We start from the raw sequence: 14,702 nt of genomic DNA, 5'->3' as shown, positions 1-14,702 counted from the left end.
AGTGGGAGGGGAAATGGGCGGGGTTTACAGTGAGGTCGTCGAATCATAGAGCTGCTCAGATAAACATACACATGTGGCTCACAGCTGGACAGTGATAAAGCAATGATAACAATGACAAACGGTTTTACAAGAAAAATATTCCACTTTTATTCAACAATTCAGTAATATTCAATAATAATGTGGGATTAAAGGAGTTCAATCCCCAGCGTTTAATGTGCTAGTTACACAGAGACACTCTTAATGAACAACAATAAATCTGGAGTCAGTGTTACAAAATTAATCCAGTGCTAAAAATATACATTTTCATGTTTAAACAACAAAAACAACAAAAAACAAACAAACAAACAAACAAAACCCAACACACTCCTATTTGTAGTCCGTGGACCTGACCACACTGAGATGAAAAGGTGATGATCATGTCACAGACAGGTATGTAGATGCAAACACTTCTGTTTGCTTCGAGTGCTGTCAGTCATCGACGATACTCAGCATGCCACTCAGCTTTAGCCTGCAGGCCAGTTCTTCCTCTTGGCTTGCCAAAATCTGGCGTTCCAGCTCCTTCAGTCGCCACGTCAAAGATTCAGGAGCAGTCTTATGCCGGGTCACTTTTTCCAAAGGATCATCAGGCTCCTGGAAAGATAAAAGATTTTCTTTATCTGTAGCAGCTTAAACAGCGAACCTATTTCAGTGTCGGGAAACAGTCGTACCTGTGTGAAAGATGCCTCTCGAGTCCTGGCTGTGGGGGTGTGCCTTATGGTGGTGGGCATGGACAGAAGGGTGGAGGATGGGAGGAAGAGCGGGGTGGTCAATTGCTCCAAAGGGTCGCCATCCACCCAGCACTGAAGCTGCTCCATGCTCCTGCAGAAAGGCAGAGAGGGTGTGTTTACTGTCAGACTCCCCAGTCAATCAAACTTCAATATAAAAATCACAATTTTGACTTGTGATGATTATGAGTTCATTCTGATTACAATGCTCTTGTTTCGTTCTTTCATCCCAAATTCAGTCGCTCTCAAGTTTAGCTCGACTAGAGATGGCTAAAAACAATCTTCAGTCAACAAGAACCTTTTGAACCTGCGCAAGATTTTTAATTAATATTGAATCAAAAACGAAACGAACGCAGCAGAAAATGAATCAGGGTGTAATGGTTTGCTCCTGGATACCCAGCAGATGAAAAATTGCTCATAGGGGACACAAAAGAAGTGGAAAATTCTCATTATACTAAAAATTGTGATGATTTTGCAAACTGCCATGAGGTTCACTGAGGTTCACTTGAACTGGTGGGTGTGGGATGGCCTTATGGTCATAAAAATATAGTCTGGGTCTAAAACTCCCTACCTGTGTGAGCCCCACTACCCTAATCCATGAACATCACATTTAAAAGCAGTGATGTAGGTGTACCTCTTGCTTTCAGCTTTCTCCTCCTCTAAGCTCTGGAGGACTTTGTGGGCCAGCAGCTCCGGTGGCGTGGGCGTGTGGGTGATGTCCAACGGGGCTGACGGAGCCTCGACGGGCTCCACCAGACTGTGGAACAACCTCTGCCTGAGGGCCGCCGTGGTGGGTGTGGCATAAGCAGCTACACTCACCCTGAGGAGGGAGAAAACCAGAGGAATTAGAAACAAAGGAAGAGCAAAGGAGGCGCTCCAAGGATGCCACCATGACGCCGGCTTTAGAGCATTTAAGTAGGACTGTTTTTGGGGAGTCTGAGATTTTGCTTCATGCACTGCACAATAGTGTTGCACATTCAGGTGCTGTCAGATTAAAAGAAAGATGTGCATGTCTCAGAGGCATTGACAACCTGTGGGGTTTTCCTGGGCCTTCTTACCCCTCCTTCTCTTGCTGCTTCTCTCTGTGAGTTTGCCTCATGGCCTCCGTCCACTCCTCGGGCGGCTGGAAGCCCTTCAGTGAGTATTTGGGGAAGTAAACCAGGATCTCTCCATCCTCTGTCACAGCATCTTAAAACAAACAATAAATAGGTATTATGGGTCAAAAACATCAATAGCAAAAGTGGAAAATAGGCATTTCTTTAAGATGATCTTCCACAGAAAATTAGACCAAACTGACAAAGACTAAAACTTAATTGTCTTTACATTTTTATTGTATTTGGTAACTTTATTAAGTGCTCTATATGGTTTTAATTAGTATCAAATTTAGCTTTAATTAATTACAGCAGCATGGTCCTCACCTTGGCAGACAGGTGGTTTAGGTATCTGCCAGTCCTTCAGCTTGTGGTCAATGCAGATCATCAGCACGTCATCCCAAGGAATCAAACTGAAGTCCACACATACATCGTCTTCTCCAGTGTATCCGGGGGTTCGGGTGCGCCGACTCTTTAACTTGACTCTTTCCAGAAGGTTTTCGAGTCGAGACATGAGGAGGGGTTGATTGCGACGTGAGACCGGGATCTTAGCGGCGTAGCGACAGATGGAGGAGCACAGCTCAGACCACGAGTCTAAAGAGAGAAATAAGATGATTAAATATATAAAATAGGATTATTAACCTCTGAATATCTTTGTGGAAAATAAATCTCTTTCTGTGTGAAACTGACCTGTTGCGGACAGCTGCTCCCACTCTGGCAGCTGCAGGCTGAGGATGATTTCCCGCAGCCAGGCCAGGTGCTGGTGGGAGTTCCAGGCCAGATGAGGCACAAAATCCCTCATGTCAGGCAGACAGAATTCGCCCGGAGGCCATGAGAGCCCGCAGAGCTCCTGAGATGCCACTTTATCAGCAACGTGAGTCAGGACTGCGTTGTAAAGCTGAACGACAGGAGCTGGATCCTGGGATGGAAGATGTGCGGTAGCTCGCTCCAACCGGTGGGAGTAAACTCTGGGACTGAATTCATGACTTAAGGTGGACTCAATGAGCTCCACTAGAGTCTTACAGGTTAGACTGAAAGGTGGCAGAGTACGGAGAGCCAGCCAGCGCACGGCCTGGTTTATCTGAAGACAAACAACAGGACAGGACGGAGAGAAGATGGAGAAGGTCAGTAAAGAAAAAAAGCAAGACCAAAAAAACCTCCATGATGGCAAAGGAGCAAATGCATACCTGTTTGGATCCCTGCAGATCATTAGTGGTCTCTGGTATGAAGAAGAACGTATACTCTGATATCAGGCCGTCCTTCACCAGTGTGTGCAGCTTCAGAGCTAGAAGAGATGAAGCTTTTTTAAAAACACTCATTTACCAACTACTACAGAAATCTCTTCGTGCTGTCTTCACTACCATTTCTCACCTTCAACAAGTTTCTGTGTATCAGCTGCGCCCCCGTCTAGCCCCGGCACCAGGATGACGAGCGGCAGTGGGCAGTGCCAGGCGCTGGCTTGCTGTAGCTGTTTGAGCTGAAGCAAGGCGGACAACAGCGGGACGTCCTGCTCGTCCTCCCCAGGCTCCACAGTGGGCAGGGCGGGCAGCAGCATGATGAGGGCGCTCGTCCCCTGGAGCTCACAACTCTCCTCCATTTTTGACAGGCCGTCTTCGTTTAGCGGACCTCGAGACACCTGCGGGGTGGGGAAAGAAATATTAAAATATAATTCCTAACCGGTTTTTTTTTCTGATCATTAACGGACTTCTGGTACTTTTAATCTCAGCAAAACATGATTTATGTCCCTGAAAAAGCTGCTTCTTCTTTACCCTTTAAACCTATTCTAGTTATTTTTCTTCACACAAGCCTTTCAGCTTCAGCCTTAAAACATTTAACCTAACGTGAAGCTCCTGTCTATTGTGATTCTAGCACAGCTCTGCTCTGAATAATCATATTTCTATTTCTGCATGCCCCGCGTGATCTGACCTTGATGCTAATGTGGACTTTGTGAGTGCGCTGTCCGCTCTCCTGCAGCGTGTTGGTGACAGTCAGTGTCTGCAGGGTGCCCTCTGGCTGCTCCTCCCTGCCCTCTGACTCCTTATGCCCACCGAGCTTCACCTCCAGCCAGTCAGAGAGGATCCTGAAATCATAAAAGACAGGACACAATCAGTGAAATGTTCATAGAAAACCGGGCCTAGAATATCTTTAGGGCATTAGAGCACCTGTCTGCCAGGCTGGCAACGCTCTCATGGTTGCTGGGTAAAAGAACGACGGCCTTCCAGAAGATTCGCTCGGGTGCGTTGGGGATGTTTTCCGTCACCAGCGCCGGCAGGTCGAGAGGCGCCCAAACTGTTTCGCTGAGGGCGATGCCAGAAACAGGTCAAAATGACACTTTGTGACACGGACTGCTGACTGAACAAACACAGGAACAGGACTTACTCAAGCAGCTGCTGAAAGTAGTAGTGAACTCTCATCTGGTGGATTGCTCCTCGTTTCATATTGTACAACCTGGACAGACAGAAAACATGTTACAGCAAAGGAACTGTGCTCATCGTCCAACACTGACAGGAGATACACACACCTGGTGCTGGAGAGCGCCAACATGCCAGCATTTCCCAGGTTGACCAAACCACGAGCCAGATCTGCTATGGAGGGCTGAGCAGGGGCGCTGGGAGCCAGAGCTTTCAGTTTAAAGCGAGGGTCAACGCAGCAAGGGGCTGCAGGAAAGCCTCGCATCTGTCGCTTCAGCTGACGGCGAACAGCCACCACGTCACGCCACCTGGTAGATGAGGAAGAAGAATATTTAAAAACTGCAACTGCAAACTGAAAGACGTTTCTGGGATTCTTGGGGCCGTTTTGTTTTGCTCGTGTGCCTTCATTATCCATGTTTTTACCTTTTGATGTACTTGTGGATACGCTGCAGCTCTGCTTCAAGCAGGTTTTCAACCAACACAGCAATGTCTGCATTCAGAGTCTCCTCAACTAGACTCACACACACCTGCTCTGTGCATTTAGCCACCCGCTCTGCTTTCTCATTCAATGCCTCCCTGAAAAACAATTTTTTTAAGTTAATGTCTGCCACTCGAAGAGCTCCAACGTCACGACATTCCTCTTTTTGTTTTGCATGTCCACTCGTCCTCATCCTCTGTCACATGCACACTGTTAAGTTTGTGGATGCTCATAATAAACATGAAACAAGTCTTAAATAATGAGGTTGGTGTGTGTGTGTGTAAGTAATTCTTCAAATATTTAGTGTTGGGCTGGTTTTTCTATTCTCCACAATCTGCAACAGAAGCCCCGCCCACCTCCTTTGAGGGTCAGCCAATCAGAAGACAGTTGGCTTAAAAGGCAGGAGCTAAAAGAGCTTGTCTGAGACATAGGATGAACTGAAAATTGTGCCAAAGCCCGAAAAAGCCAAATAAGGATTATTTTGAACCGTGTATCGTGGAAAGCGACTGTATTCAGGTCAAAAATTAACATAACAGATTTTGCTTAGTTACACATTTGGTCAGATCTGTTTAAGTCTTACTGGATCTCAGATGCGGCGGTCTCCTTTATGGTCTCATCTAGCACTTCGTGCATCACCTCTGCGCAGAGAGAGAAGCTGAACTGAGTTAGGAAAGCCTCGTGCTCCTGACGCCTCCTGATACAGACAGAAAAGGAAAAACAAACCAGGGTTAGTCGTGGCAAAAACGGCACAAAATATTTAAGACAGAGTCACAATTGTGGCTTAGGAAAACACGAGTCTGTTGTTAGAGTAGAAGATATTTTCCCCTTTTCCTAACTGAACCCAGGGCGGTGATACGCCTGTTATAAACCAGCTGCTGGCAGACGAACCTGGCTTCTTCAAGCTTGCGTTTTTCTTCAGCGATGCGCTCGTGCTCCAGCTTGATCTCGGCAGCAGACACCTCCTGTAGCATCTGCCTCAGGACCTCGCTCACCATCATCTCCACCTGCACGCTGCTCTCCCTGCACAAAACAAAAATAAACAAAAAACCCAGCCAGTTATCAGTCATGTTAACCGGAGGACTTCCTCCCACACACTGCAATCACAGGTTTTCATGATAAGCTTACTTGAGCGCTGCTGAAGCGTAGCTGGCGCCGGCCTCAGCCATCTCCCTCACTGCTGCATCAACCACCTCTTCTACCACACCATCCAGCTCAGCCATGATGTCCTGCAGCGAGCAACAGAAAAGATGTTTTAATGAGTTCTCATCACACAAACTGGTGCATAGTGAACTTAAAAAAAATTTAAGAGAAGGAAGGAAAATATTCATTCTTTATCTTTACTGTTAAAGGTACACTAAGTGATTTTAAGTGAGCAATCCTAAATTTAATTGCAAGAATATCTACATTACTTATAAAAACACAGAGTTACAAGAGAACGTGCTGTACTGAAAATGAGAATTGGTAATGTCTATGAAGAGCTGGGAACTCTTCCCCACCTCATCACTGAACACCAGCTGAGGTTTGGGTGGAGGCGACGGGGGTCTGACAGGCTGGAATAGCAGCTGGGGCTCAGCTGGGTGGGTCGAGGGCTCTCCCGTCTCATCTATAATAGCTGCTGCTGGCCCAAAGGCAGCGGGAACATCGGGAGCTTTGACTGGTACGACCTGAGACGGCAGCTCGCCACTGGGTGGCACCTTCAGCTCCATTCTGTCACCAACAACTGAAACGGCAAAACAGTCATCAAAGAATTCACTTCCTCGCCTCCTGAATGTGATCACATGATCATTCTTAGTTGAATTTTACAGAAATAGAATAACCTAACGTGCGTGCAACAACTGGAGAAAATAAAACATGTTAACCTTTAAACTGGGACGGCGTAGCGTCGATCAAGCCTCCTTCTCCTCTGTATTTGTTGTGGAAGTCAAAGCTGCAGACGGGGGTGTGGTGGGGAGGGTTCGGGAGGGGCCCTCCGTTTACCACCTCCCCAATCAAGACCGTTCTCTTAGCGAGAATCACCTCAGACTTCTTCTGGGATAGCGGCAGCTCTGGCTCCTGATAGGCTATTCGACTCAGCTCGACCATGCTGCAGACAAAACGTAAAACACAAAAACCAGATTAAATCAAAAGGCTATTTAAGGTGGTCTTGCCGATGCAATAAGTCTGCAATATGACCTTAGAAACACAGCATTCCACTGAAAGGAGCTGAGAGAGAAACCAGTGGCGTGGACGCTCACCCGTCGTTGACGTTGAGGCCGTACTGCTGGATGAAGTCAGTCACTTCTGCAGGGGTGCGGAACATCAGCATCCGCACGACGTCATTAACAGGAAACAAAGTTGAGCGGGGACCCACAGTGTGAGCCATGTTCAGGGTCTTCAGCGCCTTAGCTCTGACCTGCACACAGACATGAAGTTTAGGAGTTTTCAACACCCGCACAAAAAACTGTATTATTTTAATGAGCACCAAATCTTTCTCCAACACATCAATATTTGTTCTGACCTTTTCAACCAACAAAAAACTAAAATATTGTCCCTTAAATTAATATCCTGCCAGATCTAAATTAATCTCCATGCTGAAGTTAAGCATCATATTTTTTTAAGACATAAGCTACAGCTGCTAACAACCATTATGCCATCATACAGTTCCAGGAATAATAATTACATTGACAGGAAGTTGGTTAACTGGGATTTGGTGGTCGTCAGCTGGTTGACGTGCACTCCAGATACAGCACGAGCTTACAACACAAGTGTAAGCATTATAACAACCTGCTGCAATCCCCTGTTTTAACCTTCTCTCACTCATTACAAAAAGTCATTAAAGAGTCCATCAGGCTTGATGACTACAGTATATCAGGAAATAAAAATATTATCTGGTATGGCACATTCATTTTGTGCTGGATAAAAGATCAAATAATTAAATTGTTTCCTGGCACAGTGCAGGAGATGAATAACAACACAAACAAAATAAAATAATAACTAGCAACAAAAATTTAATCAGCAAATTTAGGTTGTGATCCAAAAGTGTCACAATTGAAGCATCCCTGAAAAAAGTGCGGAAACAAACTCATTGAGAAACATTCAGACATGATTTCCAGACAGTTTCTGACCTGGTTGAAGTATCTGTGCAGGAGGCAGCTGGCGAGGTACGAGGCTCCTTTCACCAGCTTGAAGAAGCGAACAAAGTTGTTGCTGTTGACGGCAGCAAACGCCTGCACCGCAAACTTCACCTCGGCGGAGTTTCGCACCTCATCACGAAACTGCTGCACCTCACTGCGTGGAGATTAAGGGTCAGGTGTGAGATGCAGCTACAAATTACAGAGGAAATGCTCGCTGGAGCACCAAATGGGTATATTCTATATATGTTTCCGTGACTGACCGCAGGATGTCCCCATCGTTGAGCTTCAGCAGAACGCTGTACTGACGGAACTCCGGCTCACGGGGGCAGAAGATGTGACGCGTAGCCAGGTCCTGGTACATTTCTTTCAGGCTCTGCAGACACTTGGTCATGTTCTCATTGTTTATCTTGGGGTCGAACGATGACATGTGCTCCTCGCAGAGGTGGTGGGCGCAGTGCACGTGGAAGCGGGTGCACTTTTCAATCAGTGACACCGTTTGTGGGCAGCAGAGGTGCTGCTGGATGATGTCCTGTGAGTGAGAGATGGAGACGAGGATCAGTCTCTCCAGAGCAATGACTCTAAATCACACCAATCACCCAACTAAACCTCCAGAAACAAAACAGCTTTTTTGAAGTTGTAATTAAGTATAGCTGGAGCAGCTCATCTGAAGCACTACCTTGCGGATGCCGCGGGTTCTGTTCCAGACAAAGTCGTACCAGTCCCGGTAGTTGTCGTGGCCCAGATCCAGGATCTGCGTCACCAGATAGTCCATAGTCATGCTGAGCACCGGCAAAGGACGCAACTCGTGGGGCAGGGGTTCCTCCTGGTCGGCTGATGAGCGGCTGTACTCCTTGATGGCGGCTTTGTGATCCACCTGGTCAGAGACGGAAGGAGAAAAATTTGTTTATAGCAAGAAAGAATCTCATTTCCTTGCATGAACAGGTTACAGCCTGCTACAAAAAACACTGACAACCATTTCATCCATCTGTCCATCAGCGTTTGAGTCACAGGGCAGCAGTCTAAGCAGAGAAGCCAATTTTCATTCATTTTCATTCTGCACTACCCAGTGAGGTAATGTTAACATCACCTCACTGGGTGAAAAGTGAAAATATGACAGTACTTTAATTACATGTAAGAACACATTTAAAAGTATCTCAGGCGGTTCATCATCAGTTCTGTAATCGACGGTTCACTACATTTGAAAGTTTTTAGCAAATTTTTGTGTAAATTAAAAGAAACGTTTTAAACATTTAGTTGTTTGACTTTTGGGCATCATACGAGGCTTTCTTTGGCCCACAAACTTAAGTGAGTTGGACATTTCTAGTCTGCAGTGTCTCTCCAGTGTATACATATTTTTTATTATTTATCACTAAGCCTAAACAGATATTTACACATTCATTATTTATGAATAGCAGATATGTTTACAATGTTGTGCACCCAAACGTCCAATTAGTGCAATCAGATGAAGTGAATAAAGAGTTTAAATCTAAATGTGCTCCAGAGAATCTTCTGAATACTAAACATGGAGTTCTAGGTCAAATTTAATATTTTAAATAATATTAATATTGATATTAAAGACATTACCGTCTCTGTGCTCGGAATGACTTCGAATGCGCTGAGCTGGTTCCGAGTTTCTCTCATGTACCTCTCCTTCTCAGGACACATGTCGGGACACGTCCCCACAAATACCTTGGAAAGGTGGAGGTCTGTCCGCTTTGGCCGGCCTGTAAAGACATCAGCACTAAATGTCTCACACCTTTTTATTTTATTTTTTGTAGCTCTGTTAATAATGGCTGATGTGAGAGGTGGCTTTGCCTTGACGCAGGATCTTGTCTCTCTGCTCGAGGAGGCGGTATTTGTCCTCTGCGGTCTCAGCCACCTGCCCGATGAGGGGGAGGAGAGAGGATGGGACTGGGCGCTCGGAGCTCTGGCTCTGGCTGGTGCTGCTCTCTTTTTGAGGTTCAGTGTCAAACTGCAAAGCCTTTACGGGGGAAGGTTTCTTCACCGGGGAGCTGACACATGTGAGAGAGCCATGATGTTGTGGAAACTTTTCATACTACATGACAGCTTTATTGGTGAAGTAAAAATTAGGTGCTGTGTTACCTGCGGCTGAAGGTCACCGTGCTGCTGAGTGTGGGAGGTCTGAGGGTGGGTCTCCGGAGTGGTGAAGAAGAACCCGCTTTTGACTCCATGTCCTCCTGGCCTTCTCCTTCTGACGTCTCCTTTCCAGTTCCAGGTCTACCCACTTTCTCCCCTGGACCTGCTCCATAACATTACACATTAATACAGAAGAACCATCACTCTGTGTTAGAGGATATTTTTGCCAAAATAAACTAGCTTTTAAAGAAATGTTTGCATTTACTCTGCTTCTTTCTCTGCCACAGGAGGAGAAGCTCTTTTCCTTGCAGGATTTTGCCTTTTTTCTTTGCTTTTGCTGCTGATGCCTGGAAGAGATGATGGGAAAAGACAAAAAAATCTACATTACACTCTATAAAGTAGAATAGGAAACTCCAAAATACCTGCAATAAAAGAGTAGAAGCTTGAGAGAAAAGTTAAACTAAATGCCAGTTTTGTCGATACCCTCTAACTTAGGATGGTGAGGGTACAAAAAGGTGACTCACGTGGTCATTGAAGTACACTATGGTGAGGTTCTTGGCGGGCCGGCAGATAATCTTGTGAACTTTCCCAAACCGAGCAAAGTGCTTCTCGATCGTGTCTCTTCTGTTGAGTGCTGAAGGGACGTTCTTGCACGTGAGTGAGGTGCAGTCGGTGGGAGACATGCCGCTCAGGCTGTCCAAGCTCTCAGTGCGTGAGCCACGTTTATTTGGGGTCGTGGTTGCGACCTTTGATTCTGAAGGTTTTGCTGAATCTGTAGAGAAAAATCACTACAGTCATTGTAAGCACTGATGAGTAAACTGGTCTTCAATTGTTTAGAAGTACTTTGCATGATGAAGGATTTTTGTCATGACCCTTCGAACATTTATTACTAATGCATAGTATATATGACTTTTATGTCTCACCTGATTCTTCGGCTTTATCCTGCACATCTTTGGTCAGTGTCTGGGCAGCAGGTGGAGTTACAAAGAGGTCACCACTCTGAATTTGGACCTCCTCCCTCTCCGGTTCGTTTCCAGCCTCTCGCCTCACTGGTTTAGCACCATCCTTACGAAGACTGCTCAATGCTCGGCTGATTAATCCTCTTGGTGGGCCACGCGACCTCATCAGCGGCCTCTTTGGGGGATGTCTCGGTGACTCTGCTTCAGGTGGAACATCCTCCTCAGGGACAGCTGATTTCTCAAGGCCGGTGCTGGAGATTGGTGGATCGTCTTTCCGCTTGGTGCCTTTGCCAAGCCGTGCAAATATGCTGATGTCCCCTTGGACTGTATGGACTTTAACATCTGTACTAGCCTCTTCTTTGGTTTTGGTTTCACTAAAAGCTGAGGGTTGACCAAAAGTTGTTCCTCCAAAAAGCTGCGATGCCTGAGGCTGGAGGGTTTTGGGTGTAAAGCTGAAAGACGACGGGGTGGTGGGCTCTGTGGTGGCAGCCTTAGTGCTGGAGCTGGTGAGTGTGGCTGGTTGGGAGAAGGTGAACTGAAGAGTGGTAGCTGGACCACTACTGCTGTCAGTTGTTAGTGGGTTACTTTGAGAGGAGATAGAGGGGGCTGAGGCTGGTTCAGAGAAGCTGAAACCTAAAGACCCAGGCTTAGGCAACAGAGAAAAACCAGCCGTGGTGGTGGTGCTGGAGGTTGTCTGGGACCCACCAAAAGCTGAGTTGGATAGTGAAGTGGTTGGGGGGTTGGTTGGCTCGGGACTGGCACTAAAGATGGGTTTGAAAAGTGCCTCATTGGCTGGCCTGAAACTAAATTCAGATGGTGCGAAGCTCTTGCTCTGACCTGGCCCAAGCAGAGTGGTGTTGGTGGTGGCACTGGTGGATGACGATGATGGCTGTCCAAACCCGAGAGGCTGAGGCTGACTCACTGCGGGTCTCAGTGGGCTCCCAAACCCAGAGGGCTGCTGGCCGATTGCTGGTGGCTGTTTGCCAAATCCCGAAGCCTGCCCAAAAGCAGGCGTTTGTCCAAACATTGAACTCTGACCGGGCCCTCCAGTCTGTCCAAAAGACGGTGTTGTGCCACCCCCAAAACCCGTGCTGCTTACTCCTGATGACGGCTGTCCAAACGCTGAAACCTGGACAGATGGCTGTCCAAACGCTGAAGCCTGGACAGATGGCTGTCCAAACGTTGAAGCCTGGGCAGATGGCTGTCCAAATGCTGAAGCCTGTGTAGATGGCAGTCCAAACGCTGAAGCCTGCGTAGATGGCTGTCCAAACGCTGAAGCTTGGGCAGACTGCTGTGGAAACGCTGAAGCCTGCGCAGATGGCTGTCCAAACGCTGAAGCCTGCGCAGATGGCTGTCCAAACGCTGAAGCCTGCGTAGATGGCTGTCCAAACGCTGAAGCCTGCGTAGATGGCTGTCCAAACGCTGAAGCCTGGGCAGACTGCTGTGGAAACGCTGAAGCCTGCGTAGATGGCTGTCCAAACGCTGAAGCCTGCGCAGATGGCTGTCCAAACGCTGAAGCCTGGGCAGACTGCTGTGGAAACGCTGAAGCCTGCGTAGATGGCTGTCCAAACGCTGAAGCCTGGGCAGACTGCTGTGGAAACGCTGAAGTCTGCGCAGATGGCTGTCCAAAGGCCGGGGCTTGTCCAAACATATTGCTTCCTTGAGGGGGCGGCTGACCGAAAAATCCCACACTCTGCGGGGCCTGTGTGCTGGAGCTCTGCTGCCCAAATGATGAGAACAAGCTGGGCTTCACGCTGCTGCTCGGGACTTGGAAAGCTCCTCCATGGGCACTACCGAACGGATTGGGTGTATTCATGGCTCAAATAACGTTTTATGTTAACGTTTTTAAGCATTCGAATAGCAACAAGCAGTAAGGCAGTTCCGGCCTGAGGAGAATTTAAGCTTAAAAGCTGATAAAAATAGAGACGAAAACAGACTCGTAGCTACACTGCTAGCACAGGCTAACACCATGAAAGTATTACTTAGTAAAGTTTGTTTGGCTGCTCATAAAGTTCCCCAGTTAACAGAATTATAGGAATACCCGAAGAAGTGCGTCAAAAAAGATCCCACCTTTTACTGTTTTGTGTTGCTTTTTTGGCTCACGTTTTTCTAAATCCGGTTCCGGTCCGACAAACTTATCAGTCCTCCTTCTACTAGTAATGCTAAACCATTCGTTCCGCTATGGCCAATGAGGCGGTTGTTAACAGATAAGCGACCATATCTCTTAAAAGAAAGAATATATTTCATGAATGTAAATTAGGTTATCAAAGCTGTATAAACCAGAAAATAACTACACTATCTACTTCCCGGGGACTGCATTTTAATTCGTGTCACCTTGGAGACTACAGTTTGCTCGTGGCTAACGGCGAATCTTACCAACCGACAATAACGTGCTGCCAGGTAGGAGATAGGTTAGTGGGTAACCTTCACCTATGTACCGAGATATTTCCGTTGCTGTGTTCTCTTCTCGTGTCGGCTGTTTAAAATGGGAGTAGTTTTGAGGAACCTCCAGAAGGTGGTGCCTCTTCGGCGCGCCAGGCTACGCAGGGACGTGGTCACGCTGAGACACATACTGGGCATCCAGAAGTTCGACCTGGGTATCATCTGCGTGGACAACCAGAAGATGCAGCAGATCAATCACATCTACAGGAAGAAGAACACCCCCACGGATGTCCTGTCTTTCCCATTCTACGAGGTAAACATTGCAGCTAAACGTTTTGAATGAACACACTTCTGTTAGTAGAGATCTGGTGGTGGTGGTGGGGGTGTGTTCTGGACGTCTTCTTCTGTTTTTGATTTATTACACTGCTTTGTGTGCAATAAAAGATTCATAAAGTTTCAAAGGCCAAATGGAGCTTCAGAAAAAGCCTCCTCTGTCGTCCAGCTGCTTCTTCTGTGACTCATCAACGTCACCATCTAACAGCAGCCCTCCACATCCTGAAAGGGAAATAAAACAACCCCGATTAGAAAGCTGAAGGCTGATTTGATTTCATTGTAACTGTTAGCCATGTGTCAGTATCAGTTTTCCACTGTGTAAAGCTTGGCCGAAAAAAATGGCATTGGTACAGTAAAATTATGCCTTTGGTGTGAATGGCTACATTAGGCATAGATGAGTCTGAAGAGTATTTTTTAAGCTCAAAATATTTCTACAGATCTTACATGTATGCTGTGTAAAAGGCTTTCAGTCAAAACTGTTGCCCAATGCTTGCATCATGGCTAATAGTGTCCTTTTTTAATCATCCATATTATCTTTTATGGAAAGCGGCATGAGGTGAATGAGAGTTTTGAAAGAGAGATAGTGTATGCACATTATTTTACTGTTTGGGCATCTATTTGTATTTAGTAGCTCCTTTAATATTAATGTTATTTAATATTCACTCAGGGACGGAAATTGGTGGCTTTCCATCTATTTAAAATCAAAACTCTGAACCTTACTGGTCTGCACCAGGTTACCCGTTTGGCATATATTACCATGGTGATATAGCCAGGTAAAAAAAATAAAATAAAAGAGAGCAACCTTCATGGCACTAAAAACTTTGACTCTAGGCTCAGCATAGTAGTACATCTCTCTGATCACTTCACTCAGTTTGGAAAGCTTCCTTAAAGGTCCTCTTTTTATTTACCCTCTACAGAATTTAACTAATACTTTCACCACTAGGGTGCAGCATTACTCAAGACTTAACTCGTTAAAATTGAGGTTAAGTTGACCTACTGTGCTATCTTGTGGGAAAGACATGAACACAATCTGCAGGGTTGGGGTAACTTCTCCACTCAAATATCTGTGTGTTT

General features: G+C 46.3%; 2 protein-coding genes across 2 annotated transcripts in view; one reads left to right on the top strand and one right to left on the bottom strand.

Annotated features, from left to right (window-relative positions):
* Positions 1–143: 143 nt before the first annotated feature.
* On the bottom strand, positions 144–13,664 carry mcm3ap (minichromosome maintenance complex component 3 associated protein). The gene is made up of 28 exons (XM_006807623.3): positions 10,878–13,664; positions 10,479–10,726; positions 10,220–10,301; positions 9,961–10,117; positions 9,673–9,869; positions 9,442–9,581; positions 8,534–8,731; positions 8,118–8,386; positions 7,849–8,011; positions 6,979–7,136; positions 6,604–6,827; positions 6,241–6,464; positions 5,870–5,970; positions 5,633–5,764; positions 5,325–5,438; positions 4,690–4,842; positions 4,377–4,574; positions 4,235–4,303; positions 4,018–4,152; positions 3,782–3,935; positions 3,227–3,491; positions 3,043–3,140; positions 2,546–2,936; positions 2,183–2,449; positions 1,823–1,952; positions 1,399–1,584; positions 708–858; positions 144–630 (listed from the first exon to the last, which is right to left on the bottom strand). The coding sequence occupies exons 1-28, from the start codon at positions 12,727–12,729 to the stop codon at positions 469–471; spliced, it is 6,618 nt and encodes a 2,205-aa protein (XP_006807686.2). The 5' UTR covers positions 12,730–13,664; the 3' UTR covers positions 144–468.
* LOC102779617 (endoribonuclease YbeY-like) overlaps positions 12,794–14,702 on the top strand; it is a 3,347-nt gene continuing 1,438 nt past the window's right edge. Inside the window, exon 1 of the mRNA XM_006807622.3 lies at positions 12,794–13,608. Coding sequence (XP_006807685.1) covers positions 13,399–13,608 — 210 coding nt within the window. The 5' untranslated portion in view covers positions 12,794–13,398. The remainder of the gene's footprint in view (positions 13,609–14,702) is intronic.

The sequence above is a fragment of the Neolamprologus brichardi genome, chromosome 16 (assembly GCF_056152115.1).
Source record: "Neolamprologus brichardi isolate AB-2024 chromosome 16, ASM5615211v1, whole genome shotgun sequence".
Taxonomy (NCBI): domain Eukaryota; kingdom Metazoa; phylum Chordata; class Actinopteri; order Cichliformes; family Cichlidae; genus Neolamprologus; species Neolamprologus brichardi.
This window is presented reverse-complemented; position numbering and strand designations above follow the sequence as displayed.